The sequence below is a fragment of the Haliotis rufescens genome, unplaced genomic scaffold (assembly GCF_023055435.1).
Source record: "Haliotis rufescens isolate VD_foot unplaced genomic scaffold, xgHalRufe1.0.p SCAF_1, whole genome shotgun sequence".
Classification (NCBI taxonomy): Eukaryota; Metazoa; Mollusca; class Gastropoda; order Lepetellida; family Haliotidae; genus Haliotis; species Haliotis rufescens.
The window spans coordinates 43617787-43642587 of NW_025963779.1; the positions used below are offsets into that span (position 1 = coordinate 43617787).

The window sequence follows — 24801 nt, forward strand, 5'->3', positions numbered from 1 at the left end:
ATTTTTATTAGTTTCAATGAAATCAGTTCATGGACTATTAAGTCTCTGGATTTTCTGGGCCATCCATCACAAGTCTGGTTTGTTAGAGGCCGCACGGCAGGTGTACTGATGTCTGGCATCAGGCAATAAATATGTACTTTACTTTTATGCAAATTGTGTGAATGGCAGTTGATACTGACAATGCAGGACATGCTTATCCCTTTTGCGAACACCTGGTATCATCACTGTGGTCCATTTGTATAATTTTATCAGGTGTTTTGCCCTTTACGCCATAATAGAACCTGTTTCGGAGGATAATGGAGGCTGGTTGTTCTGCATTGATGTTTCATATTTGTTTAAGATATCCACTGGTATGACACACCATGGCAAGAGACTGAACCTTTAAATAAAGGGAGCAGTGTTGAAGAAAACTTCGGCATCATTGGCTTTGTTTGTTTAGAGACATGGTATGCTAACCACAGTAACTTCTCATCTGATATACAATTCTTTCCATATTGTTCACCCATGTAAATATTCTTCTTTCGAATTAATTTCATTGTTCATGTTCTGAATACTGACAGTTATATGAACATCTGCTTTTCTGGAAGGCATCATTTGGCAGATGTGTGTACCACACTGGCAAAAGAACAGTGAGTTTCATTGATCCCTTCAGAACCTGTCTCAGTTCTTCATGGTACTCAGTGTGATCATCATTATACAGTATGATTGATAATCTTGTTCCATGAAAGGGTCATTTGAGATTCTTGGTGATGGATTATGATCAGTGTTGCTGAATATATAGTTGGGTTAAGAATAGTAAGAATAAAAATGTGATAGTATAAAAACACACAGAAATCAAGTTAAAAAAAATAACATGTTTTAGATCTCGCCAAAATATATACTAGTATTATGCTAGCAAATCCTAACTTTTCGCTTCCTTGTTACTGTTAAATGTAAGGGACCAACCATTTGATAATCTGGAATTTTGTATCTAGATTAGATATTTTTTCAGCTACATCTACAAAACCAGATATGTTTTTATTTAAAACTCTGAACCTGATTTTTATATAAAAAACAACCTTGCAACAATGTAGTTTTTGTGACAGGCAATTTCTTTATTTTTTTCAACAGTCTGAAGCACGCTTGAATTATTTTTTCACAAATTTTCAGGGACAATTTATTTTTTTCCGACCCCCAAACGATGGTGATGCTGATAAGAACTGAAAAATTAACTTAAGGAATGCCTTTGCCTGTTGGCTACTTTGCAGAAATGATTCATCTCAACAATTCTCTGTCGTTATAATATAAATTGAGCTCAATGACTTATGACAAAAGAATTTTGTCTCAACTTATACTTGTTGTGTTTTATTACATTGTGAAGTCAAAAAAACAATCCATATGCAAATGTAACTTTGTAAAACATACATGACACATGTTGAAGAATTACATTAAATTTTCATCAATTTCAGAAGGATTTAGTCGCATATAACTTCAAAACCTCAGCTTGGGTCTATATCTGAACTTAGGCTGAATGTGCTACTCTATGTCTAAGCCATCTCTCATGTTGGTATCCTGTTTTGCACAATTATGGTCTTTTGGGGCTCAAATATGTCTCACTTTGGAATGTTTTCTTACAGCACACTATTACTGTCAATTCAAGAAATAGATGTTTTGAACAAAACAATATAAGTAAATGATTCTCTTCTATTTATTAAATCTATCATTTCTTACACATGAATAGTGTATTGTGGACTTGTGCATAATTAACATGTTACAGCTGTATTGCATTGAGCCATGGATAATGCAATACACTGACAGAACAGAACACCCCAGGTGGAAGCCTTCAATGACTGTTAGTGGAATCTGTGCAAGAATGCCTCACTCTGTCTCACACATGGCATCGTCCAGGTAGGCTACATATTTGGTGTGGTATTCCGAGTGGCCTCGAGCGACTGCACCCACGCCTTAACTTGTTCAGTTTTGAATTTTCCTGGAAATACAAACACAAATATAGATCTATGAGGAAAATACAGTCAAGTCTTGTTAATCCAACACTCGGCTTTATCAGATACTAATGATGGGAACAGATCAAATCAGTGCTATTTAGACCCGTTAATCTGACAGTCTCGCACTCTGACTCTAACACACCTAATTTGCAACAAATTACCGAAATCACTCATTAATCAGTCTTGTTAATCAGACACAGTGATCAGCGTACTCCATGGTCATACTCCGGCGAGTACACAGCCCCTTGTTTTGATGCGATGAGTCGGCTGGTAGCTGCATATTACAACGGCTGCAGAGAAAAACTTGCTTAACAATAAACAATTAATGCTTTAAAGAAACAAAACAGGATTAATCACATGTTTAGATTACCTCTATCTCATTAAAATCAGATACAAGTTCTCGCTACCACAGAGGACATCCCATTACAGGTCACGTCAGAACAACCTTTCATGAACTATGTTTGTTTGTTGTTTAACACCGCACTCAGCAGTATTCCAGTTATATGACGGCGGTCTGTAAAAAATCGAGTCTGGACCAGACAATCCAGTGATTGATATCATGAGCATCAATCCACGCAATTGGGATCGATGACATGCATCAACCAAGTCAGCCAGCCTGACCACCCGATCCCGTTAGTCACCTCTTACGACAAGCATAGTCGCCTTTTACGGCAAACATGGGTTGGTGAAGACCTATTCCACCCCGGATCTTCACGGGTCTCACGAACTATGACCGACCAATGAAATGACTAACAGGAAGTCGTCATTAGCCACTAAGAAAGCAGATTTCTTGATCTTTGCAGTACCAGTTTCAAACTGGAGATTTCCATTCCAGACTATGCTTTTTAAAGTATTTTGAATCAGTCATACAGTCCGTAACAGTTGTTTTGTGTTAAGCTTTAGAGGTTGCATGATTAGAAAACATATTCTGCTAACAATGAAACATGACAATGTGATTATTTTTCTTTTTTATTACAATGTGTTTGTATTGTTATCTATTGAGTAGATGTTCGATTTTCAATCACAAATGTTGAAACTACTTAATTTTGTTTATCCGACATACTCATTAATCCGACATAATCATATGCTACCAACTGCATTGTATGTTGGATTAATGGGACTTGACTGTAGTTTGAATGAGTTTGGTTTAATGCTGCTTTGAACTACTTTCAGATAGGATATTGATCTGGACCAGAACATTTTGGACAACCGACATGATGTTGGTACTGGTCATTCCTCTGCAATGAGGTGAAATAGGGTTCAAGATCATTGCAAATATTCAGGAAAAGTACCTAATATTTGTGTTTGTATACATCATACCTGAGTCAAAGACTAGTAAAGATGACATTGAAAATTTGGAAAATAAATTAAATGCTAAAAGAAAACTAACCTCAAAGTGAAATAACATTATTGGGGACTTTAATGCCAGAACTGGAAATAACTTTGATTTTGTAGAAGATGACAATATTGATCATTTACCTGTTGATGAAAGAACATGCATTATGTCTGATGGTAGTACACAAGTGAGATTTAATAAAGAAGCCAGTTTCTTATTTTCACATTGTAAATAAGGAGTAGTATAGGTAATAGGGGTTCTGCCGCAACCCCACTGGAGCCAGATTTATATACCTATACCACCACTACAGGGGGGATTTTTTATGTGTAAACGCTGATGCGATTTAACGATCGTCATGAGTCGTATTAAAAGAAACATCAATATTAATTAATAACGAATAAAATTTACTGTAGCCCACGAGGATATTGGAAAGGTATAGGAGCCGCGGCTAAGGTATCTAAAGATGTGGCTAAGGATTGGTTAAAGAAACAAGCGATGTGGCAAATATACTTACCAGCACCGCATTATATACCGAGGAAGAAGTTTGATATTTTTACAACGAATGAAGTTCATCAGGCTGACCTCTTGTTTCTTCCCCACGATAAGGTAAGACGCAACACGTATAAATACGCTTTAACCGTAGTGGATGTGGCAAGTCGATACAAAGAGGCTGAGCCATTAACCTCCAAAGATTCAACAGAAGTAGCTAATGCACTGAGTCACATATATAAACGCGGACCACAAAAATGGCCTAAGCTATTTCAAGTAGATCCCGGTTGCGAGTTTATGGGATCAGTAACTAAACTGTTAACAAAGCATGATGTCGAAATCGCTATCGTTGAAAGATTTAACCGGACATTAGCGGAACGTTTGTTTGGATATCAGTATGGGATCGAAATGAAATCGGATCGAATAAGATCAACCGATTGGGTGACACGATTATCAGCTGTTGTATCAGCGCTGAATAATGAAGTAACGAGATTAATCGGGAAGAAACCATCTGATGCAATTAAAATGAAATCCGTGACTTCCGAATCTTCAGCACTGAGGAGAGGCAAAGAACAAAAACTTCCGGATAGAGTAAGCGTAAGATATTTATACCAGCCTGGTGAACTCGAAGGAGGCCTACGTCGCGCAACCGATCCGATTTGGTCCCTTAAGATATATAACATTAGTCGATTGGTTATGGAAGAAGGAGAGCCTATTCTTTTTTATCTTAAAGATGGACTGGGCAGGGCATTTGTACGAGAAGAGTTGCTCATAGTTCCCAACGGATACAGTATTACCACCATAACCATAAGCATACGTAGTTACACCATCCTTATCAATCCATCTCTTTGTATCTAAGGGGGATATTGATGTCTTGTTCATTCTTAATCCATATATCCTGTGATTGTAACTTCTTAAAGAGTTCATCTCGTGTTTGAACGTTCTACCGTTGAATAATGCTTCTTTATACTGTTCGTGTTTGATATGCTTTTTTACCACATACTTCTTAACACCCTTAGCTTTTCTAATCTCTCCATTATCAGACTTCTTTATAGAATACATCTTAGGTCTTAATCCGACATACTCCACTATAGGAGTCCCAGCACATTCATCCTTCATCTTACCTTACACCTTTTTATTTACTACGCTGTGCAGTGGATTATCTTTTGGGTAATCGCTCGTGTCGTACATATCTATTTTTTCTGCCATATCTTTATACAGATCCTCGGTTTGTATTTCCATCAACAAAGAATCTGTGTTGGTATATAACAACTCGCATCTATCTCCGTACTGCTTCTTAAGTTCGTTGTAATAAAAGTCATACATTAAGTGTTTTGACAAGTCAAGAATACTCATACCAACGTACACCGGTCGGTTGAATTTTATTTTACTCTTCTGCATATGCAGCGCCGCTAAGTCGTTATCAAATATATCTTGCTTCTGTTAAAAGACGGACTGGCTATAAGTTTCCTAAGTCTTTCTTCCTCATTAGATCTGACTAATTTAACATCAACACGCTTCCTTAGATTCTCCATAGTTTTACCAAATACTGGGTTATTCATGAGCTTAAATAGGTTCTTTTCAAAATCGCTGGTAGCTATCTTTCTTAAATCTGTGTTCAGCCTTATATAGGGCTCCATCCAAGGGCTTTGATCAAACTTTAGAACTCTGTGTATTTTCTTAAGTTTCATACCTAACGATAGATACAACTGTAGATTTCTGTAGTGAACTTAATATTTTGTCTTATCCATCAACTTTGGTACGAGTTTTCCTACGTTAGCTAACCTTGTATTACCCATCAAGGAGTGTTGATATTCCGACATCCAATCTTTATTAACCATTAATCTTTCGGGAGCTAGCGGATAACTGTTATGATCTTTATGTAACGAATTTGGATATTCCAAGTCAACTTCTAGTATATACCCTTTATTCGCATCATTCACATTGATATCATTGATATCATTCACTTCGATATCATTCACATCGATCCACTCAAAACCACCCGTAGGTAAAGGTTGACTCATAGCCCATCTGTACAAATTGTTGGCGTCGAGATCTAATGTATGCGTGTCGGGTTTACTCGGATCATATCCTTCCACTAATTTATTATTAGCCTTAGAATACCTTACCGCTACCATCGATATACCACCTCTTAATCCTTTCTCAATAAACAAGTGCATATCGTAATCGGTGAGTAGTTCTCCACAGGTCTTCTTCAACAATGCATCCCACGATGGTCCAGGACTTGAATAGTACCATGCCGGATCCAAGCCGTATTGTTTTAAACATGTCTTTCTAAATATCTTGAATATATCGGCGAGTAACAGTACATCGGTTTTTAAGTACAGATCATGATAATCACCTAAATTCTTACAACTAAATTTATCCCAGACCGTCAGAGCGTGTTCATAATCGGCATCAGTTATTTTAGATTCTGTTAAGTTACTATAGAATGATTCAAGGGATGATAATTTAGTTTCGTCGAATCTTGACCAATCATCCATATATTCGTAAGGATATACACCTTTTCTCAACAACAAATGACGAGTTAACCGATCGGTATATTGATTTGTTATTGTAAAGTCATCGGGATTGTTCGCATTAGCTAAATTGTCCAGGGAAGATAACAGAAACTGTACGGAGTCTATGAATCTGAGCCCATTACTTTGCTTTATTCTGGCTTTCCCATCCTTGTCCGTATAATGTATAATTTTAGTCAACGAGAATGATATATATTTTTCAATATCATTAGGAATGCATGTTAAACCGCCGTCGGTCTTTGAGATAGCTAGCATAATAAGATGAGAATCATATCCTCTAAGGTTATGAAACACCACGGGGATGGGTATGGTTTGAGAATTCATTTTAGTTTCAAGTTACACTCGTTATGAGCGGCTCCCCGATAATTACCCTTGACGTGGCAATGATGTCTTACGGAATCCCCATTCAGGGGTTTATTACAAACATGACAACTCCTTGACTTCTTATAGGCCCTCCAATCATCCCTCGTCATACACATGGGTTTCTTACACGATACATTTTCCCTGATTATTTTCTCTTCATTTTGTAGATATTCTAGGAACTTTCCCGCTCCATTGGGACCTCTATAAATCACGGGCGGGTTTGTTTTCCCATCATACCTTACAACTATATATCCAAACCCACAAGGAATATGTTCTTGAGTTTTGTATGTAAAACTACATTCAGTATTGTGTTCAGTATTTTCTATAGGTTTGATAAGTGCTACGAAGTCGGCGTAAATTACGTACGGTACTGGCATTTGATTACAATAATGTTCAAATTTTAATATATTTTTTCCCTCTTTAGGCATATCGATCTTGATAGCAGTCTGTCCAACACCTCTGCAGTCTTCTTTATGCGCTTCTAATAGATCTTGTCTGCTGTACCCATGCAGGCATCTTTCGCAGAAATATTTCTTTCCCTTATATTTTGTTTGATCGTATAATAGCCTGCTTAAACTCTTTATCCATGTATAATGATATTTTCCATCTTTTTCGATCAGAAATGAATTGATTCTGGGAATATGTTCTGGAGCGGAGCTTATCCTGTGTACAACAATTCCTTTAGAATGTCCGAAAACATTTATAGCTAAATGATTTTGCTTTTCCACCTTATCAATTTGTGATATTGGTGTAGGTTCGTCTATGCCATCAAAGTTGATTCCATCGTTTTGAGGATAGCTAGAAGGTCTATTTGCAATTTTAGAATCTACGGGGAACAATGCAGATCTTATCATCATTCTGAAACAGTTATCGCCTTTATTTTTTACATTAATTATGGCTTTTTTCTTTTTATAATACGGGGGTAAATCTATATAAGATCCACCTTTGAAAGGCATATAATTTGCTCTATCTAAATATAAACTATTGATTTTATCCACACCCCAACCCGAACCTTTATTAGTCCAGCGTTCTAAAGATTCTTGTATCCTCTGAATTGATGTATCTAATGATGTGCTGAAAGTATCGGATTCGGTTATAACTTCTTGATTGCCTCGGAAATATGGTTCGGTATATTCAGTGCTATCGTCTGTGTTACTTTTACTCAATGACATTTTAATCTTCAGCTGGTATTTTATACTATGTAAATCATCTAATTCCTCGTTAATTTTGCTCGATATGATGGGCTTAACATCATTAATATCCATGTTGGAATTAATATCCATCTTCCAACCTCTTAGATATTCGCAATTGTTGCCATATTTATATGAATATAAAATATTCAAATGTTTAATTACTTCATTATGTCTTCCGGGATAAGCCCTTGTTTGATGAGCATATCTTTTGTAGCCATTGCTAATCCAATATCAAGAATGATCATACCGATATCATAACCATTAAAATCTAGCTTGGGTGGTGTGGCTTTCGTAATCATTTTAGCTAGACGGGCATAGCCAATGGCCAAGCCGCTGACCACCGCTGAATGATATGTTGCTTTTACCAACATTTTACCGTCTGTAACTGGAGTAGTCATGCTTTTTATAGCATAATATGGGGGCTAACCTCTAATTGAACTTCTTGTTGTGTAATCGGGGGTGACGTTTTGTCTTCTCCGGTCTTATAAAACAACCATACCACCGTTATAGCAACAACTCCTAGTGCATAGGGAGCCCAAGTTTTAATCGGACGACTATGTTCAATATTTGAATTATGCATTAGTTTCGCCTTCCTCGCTAACGCACCCTTTTTACCAACGGCGATTTTTCTGGGGTTCTTAGTAACTCTGGCTTGTGATTTCGCAATTGCTGGTATTTCCTCATTCACTTGTTGTGATTGTGTTTCCACAATCTGTTGTGATTGTGCAATCGCTGGTATTTCCTTGTTCACGTGTTGTGATTGTGTCTCCACAATCTGTGGTGTCACTTGTGTCTCCATTATTATTAAGTATGTTTAAATTGACAATACCTAGCCGTTATTAAAGCTGTGGTGAGTGGAGCTAAGAACATTCTGTATCTTTGATAAAACTCACAGCTTACTGCACTTATAGCGTGTTCGATGAATGGGTCTTTCTAGAGAGATTCGCGTAAATACATGCAATGTTCTGCCGGGATAGGGAGAAACGTACTAGCTACGACTGTGTATAGTTGTTACATAGCCGACCCTATTGTTTTAGTCATGGTAGCTCCCAGTCTAGACTCGTAACACGCGTATGGTTTTTTAATTTCTTCGTCGGTCAGGTTATCAATTTTTTCAGTTGTATAATTTTCCCCAAAATATTGGGAACATTTTCCACCAGCTACCAAAGCCACGAGTCTTTCTCTATGTTTATCTAAAGATTTATCTACATGTTGATCTGCATGTTGATCAGGTTCTTTGAGCATTTGTTCGATAAGTTTGTCGCATTCCATAATGTAATACCTTAGGAGATATTTAAGTTTAACATAATAAAATATGACATATCCAATACAGCCTGAAATAATAAACTGTTGCAAAAGAATGAGGATTTCAAACCACATTATTACACAATAACCGCTAATGTTGAATTTATCGTATTTTTGCTATTTTTGCCATATTTTTGCATAAATACATGCAATGTTCTGCCGGGATAGGGAGAAACCTACTAGCTACGACTGTGTATAGTTGTTACATAGCCGACCCTATTGTTTTAGTCATGGTAGCTCCCAGTCTAGACTTGTAACGCGCATACAGTTTTTTAATTTCTTCATCGGTCATGTTATCAATTTTTTCGATGGTATAATTTTCCCCTAAATATTGGGAACATTTTCCACCGGCTACCAAAGCAGCGAGTCTTGCTCTATGTTTATCTGTATGTTCTTCTGTATGTTGATCTGTTTTTTTGAGCATTTGTTCGATGAGTTCATCGCATTCCATAATGTAATACCTAAGGAGATATTTAAGTCTAACATAATAAAATATGGCATATCCAATACAGCCCGTAATAATAAACTGTTGCGAAAGAATGAGGATTTCAAGCCACATTATTACATAATAACCGAAAGCATAATAAATATGAAAGCATATCTTTCTTTTTGGTTAGTTCTTTACTCACACTGCAGTCGTCTATTATGAAAAGGGTTGATTCTCCTTTGTATTTTTCATGACATACTCGTAAACAGTCTTGTAAACGATCGCTTGGATCAACTTTGTACACCCCATCGTCATTCATTACCCAATCTCTCGATAGGTATGTTTTATTATCGCTTATAGTCGGGCACAGAATAATAATATGGTCGAAAACAGTCCCGATAATGACTTTCTAAAATATCTAGAATAAAAGCTGTTTTTCCACAACCCGTTTGCCCGCAGATGATAGCACAGTGCGGTTCTTTAGGTAAAAGATTGTTAATAGATCGCTTGCACAAATCTTCCATTCTGTATATTAAGTTGCGCATCACGTACAAATATATGTTTAATTTACCAGCCGATTCCTGGAGCTTCGTTATCTGTATAGTAACACCCTCGCTAGCATTTTCTATTCTCCGCCCACTACCGTGTAGTTGGTCATCGTCCGTGGTTCGCATGTCAAGCCATAGCGCATACTTCGTGGTAAAGTATTCACCCATCGATACATCCCCGAGAGACAGATCTTTCACGACTGCGTTAACTTCTGGGCTTCGTTTTATAGAAGGGAGTTTTTTAATCTCATCCCATTGTTGATACGCTAGCATTCCTTGACTATATAGTTGATTAGTCACACCTTCGATAGTCAATTCTACTTTTGTAATCTTGAGAACTTCTCGGTATTTCTTTTAAATAAATCGGAGGGGTCCTCGAACAACATTAAAATACCCTTCAACGATCTCGTGGAGACGTTTAGATTGATATTCCACGTCGTATCTTTTTTGCTCCTTATGATCTTTCGGTGTCGAAGTACACGATCGCACAAAATAGCTAAACTTCCGGTATACTGGTTACGAATTTGTCTGGCTAATTCGGGATCTGTTATCATATTATACTCCAGTGAGATATTGTCAATGGAATAGCTAGCATCTTCAGCAGCTCTGATTACTCTACCATAGTCATTAAAAGTGAGTTCGTATTCTAACCTATCACCTAGGGATGCTTGATAAAAGGGCATGTGACTATCTAGTAATTCAAAGTCTAGTGGAATATAGAATTGGTTACCTAATGCGCCGGCAACAGCGAGATCTTTTACGACGGTATTATCACCATTATCAGCACCCACACGCAGTTTCAATGTGTTCCGATTACAAATACCTTGGTACTGTAAGTTTTCCCGTTCCTTATCCGTTCTCCAGAGATCCATGTAACAGAAATATACATCGCTATCATCGATACTCAAAACCTCATTACCACTAATTTCAATTGTGATTTTCTTAACGATAGCACATAGACATTGTTATATTTAAATTATGTAACCTTATGTTTGATATAAAAATGGATGATTTTAATCTAGATGACTTTGATAACCCTAGTACAATCGAAGAGGGTACTGATGAAACCAGCTTTATGAATCTTAACGATGAACTTTTGAAACCAGCCGTTAATGATTATTACGATGCCTTAAAAAATGTTAGCCCTATTGGTCATGACTATTTCAAAGTTTACGATAGATAGTAAAGGAATATTGCGACTGAGTGCCTCTCCAGATATTGATCTTATGAATTCTCGTACTCGTAAGCCCCTAGCCTTGTCTATGATAGCCAGTAAACATGGCATCAACATTGTTCTTAATGAATTAGGTTTTGTAGACTACTCACGAGAAAAACTTTCTGCGAAGACTACTAAGGTTCTTCAGACTGTGCGTGCTGAACTCGGTAACATAGATAATTTGGAAGAAAGCTCGAAGCTGGCCTCGGACGGACTCGGAGAAATCTTGGATACTTACTACGATAATTCCACGTTACAGGTACCATCCTCGGAGTTCAGTATTAGGGAATTACGAGGTCTTGACAAGGCAATGCAAACAATGCGGGGAGAACTCATCAATAATATAGCCAAGCTATACGAACTCGACAAGCATATAGCTTATGAGAAAACAAAACTTGAACAGGCGGGTGATGAATTCAGTAGATGCAGCGTTGCAGAAAGATTGCGTAACTTAGAAGACGAAAGATCGGCCCGCCTTGAAGCGGCTTCCAGTAATAGAAAGGCACTTCGTTCACGAATCAGTCGAATTTCAAGAAACTATCTATCAAGTCCTCAACGATGACATTACACTGGCTGATAAAATTAAAACATTGATCAGAGAACAGGGAATAACCATTGCCAGTATTTTAACCGCATTGGGATTTATTATATCGACTTTGACTCTCGCGTTAACCAGTGGCAGCGGAGGTACAGGAGGTGGTGCACCACCCAGTGATAAAAAGGGTGTAAAAAAGTGGATAAAAAAGCATTTGAAAGCATTAGGAGAAGCAATGGGAAAGCTCTCTGGTAAAGCCGCGTCTGCACTTCCCGGAATAATAGGGAGTATTGTTTCCTGGCTCTTAAATTTATTAGCACAGACCACCACTTGGCTTAGTCAAAACTTGTGGGCACTGATCATAGCAATTGCAGGGCTGTTGTACCTATCCGCTAAAGACTATTTAACCAAATCATGGGTAAACCAGCCGCGACTCCACCTACTATAAGCGGTTTTTTCATCGATATGTTGTTGATTTTTAGCTGCAATATGTGGTGGCACTTGTGGTTGTGCGTCAGTAGATGGTTGTGAAACATGTGGCGACTGTGGCTTGACTATTCCCGTTTCGCCTGTGTTTGTTTTCGTTATTAATTCGGTGTTAATATCTGAATTTATACCTGGTTTATACCTGATTTTTGTTGATCGGTAGCAATAACAATTTTATTATTATAACCGATCACTTGACCGATCTTAAGTTCCATATTACTCGGAGACATGTATAGTCCCGGCACATAAACGTAGTCTACTTTGGATTGAGCGTACTGTAATACATCTTGACAACGCTTTATAGAAGATGGTATATCAACTGGTGAATTAATAGCATCCTCCACGTTTGCGACAAACTGTTTTTGCGCATCGAGCGCCGTCCCAAAACCAATAATGGACGTTCATGTTTGAGATTGTGCACCAAGAATTGCCCATACATAAGTTCTTATTGATTCATTAACTCTTACAACTCCTGGGCTAGTAAAATTATTTTCTGTTTTATCATTAAGAAATTAATTCCAAGCATTTCCAGGTGGTTGCTCAACCTTTTGGACGGTGAGAGCAACACCACCCTTAAAGTTCATACGATCGTCTCTCCACTCGTTACTTGAGAGAGCAAAGCTCGGAAGAAGCCGACCTCTTTGCAGTAAATCATCGCTGACTTCTTTAACAGAGTGTGCACCAGCGTATGGAATACCTAGACCATGGTTAACTCCACGAAGACGCCAATCTTTACTCATAGAAACATTAAATTCCTGACAAATACGTTCAAATGCCCACCTATTGTACGGATTATTTGATGCATTCCATGCTCGATCCTGCGGTAATGGAGCACTAATTTCTTTAAGTATACATCTTATCTGATAGTACACGTGAAATGATAAAACAGACTTATTTAGTTCAAATCCTGGGGCATAAAGAGATACACCATATCCTGTTGTGGCACACCATATGGCAAAGTTCAACTGGTTCTGCCAAAATTGCATTGGATTGTGAAACCAATCATGCACCATTTTATCGCTAGTTGCTGTGACCCTGTATTTTTCAAAGATATCAGGGAATTTAACAAAAAAATTAGCACCAGAGGCACCTACCAAAATCGACTGATTAGTAATGTAATTTGATTTTATATTTAAGTTATGATATAGTATCTTTGTATATTTAACATGTATGTTACACTCCCGGGAATAACAAATGGTCAGTCTATTGAACTGCTTCTTACTGTCGATAACTCGGATGGTCAACTTGAAGTCGCCCTATGTGATGTAACGTATTACCCGCGGTGGACTAATATCAGTACTGTGAGAAGAAATATTCAGATATTTATAAATAGAAAAGAACACATTATACCTGATGGGTATTACAGCGTATGCTCACTCAATGATGAAATTTTTAAGCCTTTTGGAGTTAGTCTCACACAAAATGAGTCGAATGGGATGCTGATTTTAAAAAGTGGAGAAAAGTATGTAATTGTTGCCCCGATCTTAGTAGAAACACTTGGACTTAAAGGCTCAACGACAATAATACCACCCAACGAAACAGTGCATGGAATTAAATTACCCGATTTAGTTCCCTATAAAGAGTTGTGCATCCATCTTGATCAGTTAAGCACGACGGATAATATTCAACTAGAAAGTCCTTCAACTCTGCTGAGAGCTATTCCAGTCAAAGATGAAAAATACAATAGCGGTAGAACGGAATCTTTCTCATCATTACAATATAAAAAATTAAAGCGTGGTATGATTTCAGACCTCAAAATTTCTGTATAAGATGTAAAACATCAACCTGTACATATAGGATACTTGGTCAAACAGATTATTAGAACTCCATTCAGCGATAAACGGTTGATTATGCAATGAGAAGCGTTATGTGCAAATGAACAACAACAACAATACAATTATGTCTGTGTAAAACTCTCAGTAATAAAAGTGTACATAAATTTTGGGAGCCATGCGTTACCGCACGTAGTAACCGAGGTAGCGCTTTATCGAAGAGCGCAATAGCGAGGGATCACTGTATCATTGAAATATGTTGAATGGTTTTCAAGAGTTACGGCTAATATGTGGTTCAGGTATGATAGGTAAATGTTTTAAAGCTACACCAAATTTGTTAAGACAGCTGGAGTGGCTTGATTCAGAAAGTTTGAAGCTTAAGCATAACAAAATACAATTATTAAAAATTGTTTAGGTAAAATGGCCGAAGGGAAAATTTTCTTATGTATAAACTAGCAAAATATATATTAAAAAACCTGTGGGTTGTTAAACAAATATTTTTAAAAAGTCAGTTGGTAATAATTGGCAGCCACTGATAAAGAGTGTATATTTGTTTGGAATATTATCAAAAAGCATTAAAGAAGCAGTAACACTGTTGATAACATTATATCTCCAGCCTCGTGGAAGTTATATTTTGAAGATCTTTTCAATAAAAAACACAACAGTAAAATCGATTTAATAAAGGTGTCAGATTACCTTTCCAGTCATGGTTATGAAGATTGTGTTAACTGTGATGAGTTATCTGAAGAAATCACTGAGTATGAAATTATTGAAGCATACATTAAAGCTGAATGAAGACTTCTGGTGATGACTGTGCAACCGTAGAACCCACAGTTTCAAAATATATTTTGTTTCCTCATCTTCTAATTTTTAAAACAAAATTTTAATTACCTACAATTTTCCTAAGAGCTGGTGCTCCAGTATTTTTGTACCACTTCACAAAAAGGGAGATGTAGGTAACCCAAATAATTATTGGGGGATATCCCATTTGAATGTGATGGGTAAAATTGTTGATAGTATCTTAAACAGCAGATTGCATTTGTATACTGAAACAACATACAACTAGAAAGTGTTTTTACTCGTAAAAACATATGTCTCCCCCCACTCCCCTAACCCCCATTCATTCGTTTACTTCACGTTAAACCCCATCTCTTCATTCCCACCCTCCATTACTAAATAACAGAGACAAAAATAGAACTAGAAATTTCAACCAACTAATGGGCACCACTTCAGCATCTAATCAACACCACTAATCCCTCAATCATTTACCCACCTGACAGTGTAGTCATCTAAGTAGCACAGTTTTCTTGTTACTGAAGTATTTGTAGAAAATCCACTTAAAGTACTAAAAGAGTTTGGACACAAATATATTAATATCCCCAACATATCAGAAATGATGTAGCAATGTTATATGGCACAAAGGAAAGTCTCTGTGATGTAATTGCCCGTGTATCTGACTCTGCAGGTCTTCTACACAGTGACATATGTGATGTCATGGAAACTGTAATAGCAAGGCACCACACCAGCTCTCTGATGTGAAAGATCCTTGACATAAATATGGTCAATAACAGTTTCTTTCCTGGTAGTGGACACTTCAATCAGCTGCGTGAAGGGTTCTTGCAGAAGAGGTTGCGCTTTGTTTGTATTGAGGTCAATGTTGAAATCTCCCAGAAGAACTGTACTGTTAGTCGGAGATAGGTCCAACATTCTGTTCAACTCTTGTCTGAAGTAGGGAATGGGAAGGGTTGGTGGTCTGTACACAGAGAAAACAGAAATTGATGAACACTGCAACTGGATGCCAAGGCATTCCAGTCCTACACATGAAGTGTCAATGACTTTGTAGGAAAGATCCTGATGGATGAACATAGCTACTCCACCCTTTCCTCTCTTTTTCAATGAGTCTGGTACACTAGAGGCTGAGTTGTACTGATTTCCCCTGCTACATGTCAGAACATTGTGGGTAGGCAGTGGGTTAGTAAATGACTGATTTGGAAGAAGCCATGTTTCTTGAAGGGCTATGATGTCTGCAGCTGGCAGAAATCTATTTGCTGTGAAATCTTTCAAGTGAGGGAGAAATCCTTCAGTGTTGTGGCCCACAAGCACCAGGGAATTTGCATAATCAGGAATGTTTGGTGGTACTAGGTTATTCCATCTTGGCAAACTTGTAGCAAGTGGCATTTCTGAAATGGCATTTTCTACCCTGCTGTCTGCATAGATTCCACTTGGTTTATAATCGTCCTTAATGAGGAACAAGCCATTGAGTGATGTCACTCTACTTAGCGCAACATAAGCCATCCCTGCTTTAAATATTCTGTCTAATGAAACAACAGCCTTGTCTGTGGTCATTCCCTGCACTTTGTGCACAGTCACCACCCATGCCAATTTAAGTGGAATTTGGTGATGGGTAACTTTAATTGGCTTCTGCTGAATAGGTTCTTTTTCAGGTTTGATGACCGTGGAACATGGGTCAATTCTTGGTGGAGGTGGATGAGATTTCCTTGCGTTGCGTCCAACTTGGTCATCATCAAACTTGACACACACAGCTGTAGGCAAGCCAAGTGGGCTGTTTCCTGCAATGATGGATGTTACTGTTCCAAGAACACCATTTGAAAGGCCATCTGGTACGTCAACATTTGAGCACAAGAGGACACGTGCACCAATGCAGAGAGTTACACGAGGTGGAAGTTTGGCGTTGTCAGTTTCCATTGGATTTGTTCTTTTGTAGGACTTGTTTGAGGTAGCTGAGAAACAAATATCAGCTGCAGTGATTGTTACCAATGGAGTGCTTTCAGCTCGTTCAACAAGCAGTGCTTCATCGTGATCATTCAGCTGACGATTAGTTGAGAAGATGTGAAGGGCCATCTTTGGATAGGTTGGATCAGTTTTGGAAACTAAACGTGATTGGAGTAGTTTTTCATCTTCGGGGTGGAGCAATTCACTTTTAGGCTTCTTTCTGATTCTGTTAAGCATTTTGATGAAAGGCAGATCACCTTGCTGTCTTACGACCTCATCCAATTCCCATAGGTGAAACAATCTCCACAAATCAGTGACAATCCTCCTCTGCATACACAAAAGTTTACCTTTAACCGGTGGTACTTGTTGAAAGTCACCTACTGCCAAGATACAGATATTTCCAAAATATATGTGTGATGACTTGGATGGCTGCTTGATTTGCTGTAGTCTGCAATGTATTGTTTCAAGCAGCCATGGTGTGACCATGGACACTTCATCAATAATCAATAACTCAAGGTCTTGGAGTTTGGACCTCAATGAATTACCTTGATCTTCTCCTAAAGTTTTTGCTGTGGCTTTGTTGATAGAGAATGCTGAATGAATTGTCTGTCCCTTTACATTGAAGGCTGCTGTTCCAGTGGGTGCTACAAGTAGTTCAGTTAAGGAGTTGAGATTTCCAGATCGATGGGGAAGAATTTGTTCAACTTCATGAAATATGCATTTGATGAGATGAGACTTTCCAGTCCCAGCACCTCCTGTCAAAAATATGTGAAATGGTTTAACATCCAATCCATTTGCCACTCTGAGTGCCCAGTCCCTTATGAAATAAAACAACAGTGACTGTTTTTTGTTGAGTTTTGATAAGAGAAGTCTGTGTTGAGTAACTGTAACACTTGACTGCAATTCAGCAGGAGGTGCATAAGACACAGATCGAGATGAAGGTGCTTCTGTCTGCAGGTCTGGAATATCAGCTGGATCAATTTCGTCACATTCTTCTTGTAAGACTCGGTTTTCAAGTTGATCTTCAACCCTCTCTACCTCTTGATTTGGAACCATCTCAGCCCATGCATCCTCCTGTAATCCTTCAGCTTGCATGCGTTCCCATGCTGCATCCAGTTCTTCTGTCATCTTCTCAAAGGAAGACATGTTCTCTGTAATGACTAGAGCATTGTCATGGAACATTTCCTCATAAGTAGAGAAGTTGCCAGTTTCCACATTTTTTGTTCTATGCGGATAATACATGGCAAGCAAATTGGCATAATATCGCTCACTGTTCTTTTGCTGGTTGAAACGAGTGTATCTAATAACAGCAGGTTTCGTTCGTTTGGCAACTGTCCCAAGGCCATCTTGAAGTTCAAATTTTGGTTGTCCGTTTTGAACAGTGATATTTTCATCAATCTCCTCGTTGAAATCATTAATACCGGATTCAGGGTGACTTGATCGGCCTACAATTCTGTACTCACTGGCAAACATTGCAAGGCACATACTGTGAAAATCTGGTGTAGCAGGTCTGGCTATGTAACGATCATGAAGGCTTGTCATCCATACATCCTGGCTATCTGATTCTCCACTCAACATGCTGAGAGGTTTTGAGATTCTTGCCGACTCTGGATCAGTTGGCACAAAGTCTATGTCTATGTTCAAGTTATCTCCATGGAAACGAGAAAAAATAAAAATGTCAAAAATCTCTAAATAGCAAAAGGCACCACTTCAGTGCTGGGTTAATGTGTATACAAAGTTTCGCGAAAAAATATTAAACGGTTTCTGAGTTATGGTCAGGAAACAAAGCTTACCCTCATTCAGAGCCTATGTTCAACTTATCTCCATGGAAACGAGAAAAAATAAAAATGTCAAAAATCTCTAAATAGCAAAAGGCACCACTTCAGTGCTGGGTTAATGTGTATACAAAGTTTTGCGAAAAAATATTAAACGGTTTCCGAGTTATGGTCAGGAAACCAAGCTTACCCCCATTCAGAGTCTATGTTCAAGTTATCTCCATGGAAACGAGAAAAAATAAAAATGTCAAAAATCTCTAAATAGCAAAAGGCACCACGTCAGTGCTGGGTTAATGTGTATACAAAGTTTCGCGAAAAATATTAAACGGTTTCTGAGTTATGGTCAGGAAACAAAGCTTACCCTCATTCAGAGCCTATGTTCAACTTATCTCCATGGAAACGAGAAAAAATAAAAATGTCAAAAATCTCTAAATAGCAAAAGGCACCACTTCAGTGCTGGGTTAATGTGTATACAAAGTTTTGCGAAAAAAATTTAAACGGTTTCCGAGTTATGGTCAGGAAACCAAGCTTACCCCCATTCAGAGTCTATGTTCAAGTTATCTCCATGGAAACGAGAAAAAATAAAAATGTCAAAAATCTCTAAATAGCAAAAGGCACCACGTCAGTGCTGGGGTAATGTGTATACAAAGTTTTGCGAACAAATATTAAACGGTTTCTGAGTTATGGTCCGGAAACGGTGGGAACGCCGAGGCCAACGCCGACGCCGACGGGAACCGTGCCAAAAACAATATGTCTCCTTCCATTCTGGGGGAGACATAATTATTGGTGAATACTAAGGTGGCTTCAAGAATGATCACTCCATAATTGACAGCATTTATATATTACAAGCAATAGTACCAAAAAATAATTTTTTTTAAAGTAAGGAAAGGTGTACATTGCCTTTATTGATATAAAAAAGGCATTTGATTTTGTAAACAGATAAACATTGTATAAATACTTAATAATGGTATCAATGATAACTTTTTCCAAATCATTGAAAATATGTATGCAGTTGTTAGGTCATCAGTATAACAGTATGCATATGTGAATGATATTTTTGGAAATGAAATTTATGTTTCAGAGGAAATGTTCAATATTACTGAACTGTATGACTGGCATTTTTAGAAGATAGTAGTAACAGAAAAGACATTTTAAAGATATCTTATGGATGACAATTTCTTTATTCTATTATGATGCAACATTTCGGTATACATCCTTATACCTTTGTCAAACAAGAGTGAAGTAAGACAGCACAGTACAGACTTAAACACATCTAATAAGGATTAACTAAAACAACATGAGAGGAAGGGATTAACAACAACAAAGGATACTAGTAAAATCTAAATATTTGATACATTTGTATACGTAACCTGCATTACACCTTAATGCATTTACTGCTGATTTTTTACAGAAAGATGAAGCTCTGTGTCGTTACTGAACATCACATCACTGCATGATCGTACCATCTGAAGACATGGTGAAGAGGGCCACTTTAGACATAAGTAATGCAGGGAAAGTATTCAAATGTTAAAAATAATTAGATCTTACTTAATGTTTTAACCTACTGCATTACTTCTTGATGCATCTGAATTGGACGGTATGGAGTTGGGTATACCTTGAGATGTGATCCTCAGAAAACCCACATCAAATGTCCACGAAACCGTCACAGCATCCTTTTGCAATGATCGGAAACCAGATCATTCCTGTCAGAGGCAGAATGAGAGTACATGTATTAAGATGTCCAGGCAAAGAACAGCAGTAGAACATAGCTTACACCTGACTTACTGAAACAATGCTTGCAGCATGTAAGCCTCCTTATCTGGAATGCAAGCACCAGAGAGTCAGAAAGGCCAGCTCTGGACTTCTGGAGAATTTAATGGCATCAGGGGTTGGTGACCTGCTGAGCAACCACCAAAGGCCCAAAACTGTGGATACCTTTGACATCTTCCATTGTAATGTCCTGTGAAGCCTGAAGGATGACTGCTTAACCACAAGGACAACATGTTACGAATGACTTTTGTCCTGGATGTCCTGGAGATGAGGATGAAAAGCTGTTTCCAGGCACCATGTTGAGTCTAAGATCAGCGGATAAAAGGCTCAGTGCATGAAGTGTGCACAGAAGGAGTTCCACTTCATCTTGAGCACCCACAATCGAGGAGAATAGTGGGATGGTAAAGGAACTGAAAGAGTTGATTCTTGACAATGAAGTCCTAGCACAGGCCAAGGTATCCTGCAGCAGGCTTATGTACCCTTGCCGCCGTAGCTAGGGCAAAGAGGAAAAACTGTCTTCTTGGTGAGGTTAAAGAAGGATGCTGAGTGGATAGGCTCAAACAGAGGACCACACAAAAGGAGGTCTGAACTTGGCCTTCTAATCTTCAAGGCTTGAAGGAGCACAACAAAGCTTGCAGTTCCGTAATCTTGGTCATTTTATGATCCTGTCAACACCGGAACTGCCAATACCAAGTTTATGGCCACCAGGTAGATAGTGATGGTGCTGCCCTTGAGGTGTCATCATAGAGTGCCCTGGTTGCGCAGACACCTAAAAACTATGATTTTGTCTATGGAAATGCATAAACTTAACATTATGGAGACAGTTCTGCCAGTGGGACATTGCAAGAATGAGCGCTTCCAGTTTCATGTTGTCTACAGGCCCTGTGCGCTGATCCGACCACAGCCCTGAGGTTGTGGTTGTCTGGACCTCCAGATGAGCACTCGAACCCTGTAGAGACCAGCTCTGTCAAGGAGACTCCTCCTAAGACAATCAGTTCCACCATCCACCACAGGACATGAGGTGGGACAGTAGGCCGAAGGAGACCGACGGATCCTGGCGCCTGATGAACAGAGCAAAAACTGTTGGGTTTTGCACAGCTGGAGGCACCTTCTGAACATCAGATCCTGTGCCGGAGTGAGCAGCTCCAGAAGCACTTGCCCCTGGTGAAATGCAAGTGGCTGTTGAAGAGCAGGTAGCAGTTTTAGATTTAGGCTGTCTACCAGACTTCAGGAGGGTTGCTGATCGTGTTGTGCCTTGTTGATACGTGGAGATTGTGTTCATCTGTCAACCAAAGCTAGGTCTCATGTAGAATAAACTGATCGCCGAGGAAGGTAAGAATTATAAAATCGAAGCTGTATCTAGTAAATAAGACTGAATATATAACTCTGTGGTCTGAATGATTATACATAAGGTGATCGTTTCCATCCCCTGGGTCGCTGAACACTCCTGCTCTTATATCAAGGTGATGATGGAGGGTGGTACCTCATTATTTTACGTGTTGTCATTGGAGGTCTACTGAAGTTAATGACTTGGGTCATAGTGGTGTATAGCGACAGGCATCTGATCGTGTGGTTTGCATGATTACTTGTACGTAATGCTGAAACCAATCTGTATAAGTGCATTGCACAGCTACCATTAGGTCAGTTGACCTAATTCCAGCACAGTTGAGTTTGTTTACAGTCAGAGACCTCTTGACAAGTGACATTTAAATCATCCTCTGCAGTAAACTAGAATCCTGCATTTTGCCGGAAACAAGGTTCAAGCTCCACACACTGAAAATACACTGTAAACTGTGTGGTACACAAGAAAGTGGTTCCCAAGTTCTGTGTTGATCTCCATGATATTTGTGCTCTCTTGTCTTGTCCTGTGAATGATGATCCCGAGAGATGGGCACCCGGTAGCATATTACGATTCTGTCAAATGTCAATTGATCATTAATTTGTGATGCGCTTCATGTTTTGGTACAGATCATGTCTACCAGAATACAAGTGAAAAAAGAATTCTACGTGAGGACTACTGCCCTATCCATGAAATCGTTCAGCCAACGTTGAATGTACACCGATTAGACAGGGAGAATTGGCGGGAACTTTCCCGAACCCTCACCAATGCCAGAGCTAACAAAAGCCTGAGGGAATGACGGACCTCCATTTCTATGAAAGCCAATTGTGTGTCCAGGATCTGGATAGCCGTTGGGCTTAGACAACCCTGTCATACGATGGAGATCCTCATCCCAGGTGTGTGCCACCTCCAAATCCTGGATGGGGAAATCATCCTTCCTAAACGGAGGAGCCTTGAATGCCGGCGACAAAGAACATGTCTTCGTGAAAATTTTGAGACCAGATCATTCAGCATTTGATCCGGCAGAATGGAGGTAGGCTTGGACCAGATAGTGTCTCATTTATCCATACCTGTGCCAGGTGATGAAGTATCGGTGTCCAAGCAGAAAACCATCCAGTAAGGGACTTGGTAATGGCTGAGAGGAGTTTCCTTCTCAGGGGAACATTCAATTACTGACTCCAAAGAACCTTCAGACGAGTCCAACTGGAATCCAAATGGTCTGTGCACAGGAGAATGGCTCATGAATAGATATGACTTGGAGCACTTGAACAGCACTTGCAAGGACTGAGGTGACAACTGCTGGAACGGCATCTGCGCTGGCGGGAAGCCGAATAGAGCTGTTGGCAGAACAAATCCTGGAGGCGCGACAGACACAGGCGCCTGAAAGTGGGTCAGACAAGAGGAAAATCATGCATATGGTGATACAAGCACCAAAATTGGCATGGTGACTCCAGAGGGTATACGTAACAAATCTGTCTGATTAGCCACCTGAAAATCCAAGATGTTTGCCATTTTTCAAGACGGCTACCAAATGGACCTCCTGATAACGATTTCTTTCATAAACAGAGATCTACTTGGCCGATTTGAGTGATCTTGATGTCGAGTTTTTTTGGCACACTGAATTCAATTTTCTAGTTTCGAAAGCTTCTTAGTCACCTTAGTTAATTTAAAGGACAATTTAAATAAAAAATATTAATAAAACACAACAATTCAAATGATAAAACACTTTTAATAACAGTTTCAATCAAGCACTTATAGCATTGAACATTTGCATTTACAAATAAGTGGACGGACAGATTATGTTATACAAATTGACATAAAAAATGAGACAAGACTGAAAATAATAATACATCAAAACAGTTACAGTCCATTTGACTCCAAATGAGAACGATGAATTGCAAAATAACTCGAAATCCAGAAAAGTGTATGAAACATCAATACGGTACTTGACCATGAATACCCTGTACCCAACAAAATCTGAATTTTGTTTATTTTAAGACCCATGAGGGATGAAGTTCTTTAAGAAACTATCATGTAATTTTTTATAGAGGGAACATGTCAGACGTGCAATTGTTAAACTGCACTCAGAAAATAAGTACCTGTCCCTAAGAATTTTGAAGAAACACCTTGAAACTGACCATGATTTACGTGTTACAAAGTACAAACTATGGCAGCTGTTGCATACATTTGGTTACAAATACAAAAAGATAACTGGAGAAAATAGGGCTGTGTTGTGTGAACGGTCTGACATTGTTCGTCTCCGAAATCATTACCTTTGTACCATCAAGCAGAAACGTGAAGAAGGATATGAGCCCGTCTTCTTAGATGAGACATGGGTAAATGCGTCACACACAGCCAGTCAGTGGGTACCCAGTGGTGACTGTAAGGAGGCTGGAAGAAAGTTACCAATGGGAAAGGGTGAAAGACTCATAGTTCCCCATGCTGGTTCTGCTAGTCAGGGTTTTCTCCCAGACTGTTACCTCGTCTTTAGAGCCAAGGCCAGAGACAACAGGGACTACCACACAGAAATGAACGGCAATGTATTTCTGGAGTGGGTGAAAGATATATAAGTCCCTGCTTTGCCTACCAAGTCTCTCATTGTCATGGACAATGCACCGTATCATAGTTTGCAGGATCCAGAAAGCAAGACTCCAACCTCTAATAACCATAAAGGAGACATGGTTACTTGGCTGCAACTGAGGAACATTACCTTTCCTTCTCAAGTGACGAAACCACATCTCTATGAAATCATCAAAACTATGAAACCTGACCCCGTGTATAAAGTTGACAGTTACATCAAGGGTCAGGGTCACGCTGTCTTACAACTGCCACCTTATCACTGCGACCTGAATCCAATCAAGTTGGTATGGGGCATCGTCAAGGATGACGTTGGACGATCGAACACAACGTTCAAATTATGAGACGTTGAACAACTCGTAAAGGAATCCCTTGGGCAGGTAACAGTCGAAACATGGAGGCGTTGTGTGGC

The 24801-nt window shown here is 38.8% G+C and overlaps 1 protein-coding gene across 4 annotated transcripts in view; it reads right to left on the reverse strand.

Annotated features, from left to right (window-relative positions):
• LOC124124464 (5'-deoxynucleotidase HDDC2-like) overlaps positions 1-24801 on the reverse strand; it is a 157484-nt gene that overhangs the window by 78161 nt on the left and 54522 nt on the right. The window contains exon 6 of one of the 4 annotated variants that reach the window (XM_046487640.2): positions 1670-1969. The exons of the other annotated variants lie outside the window; for them this stretch is intronic. Coding sequence (XP_046343596.1) covers positions 1893-1969 — 77 coding nt within the window. The 3' untranslated portion in view covers positions 1670-1892. Of the gene's footprint in view, positions 1-1669; positions 1970-24801 lie in introns of those variants that run through there. 4 annotated transcript variants of the gene reach the window in all.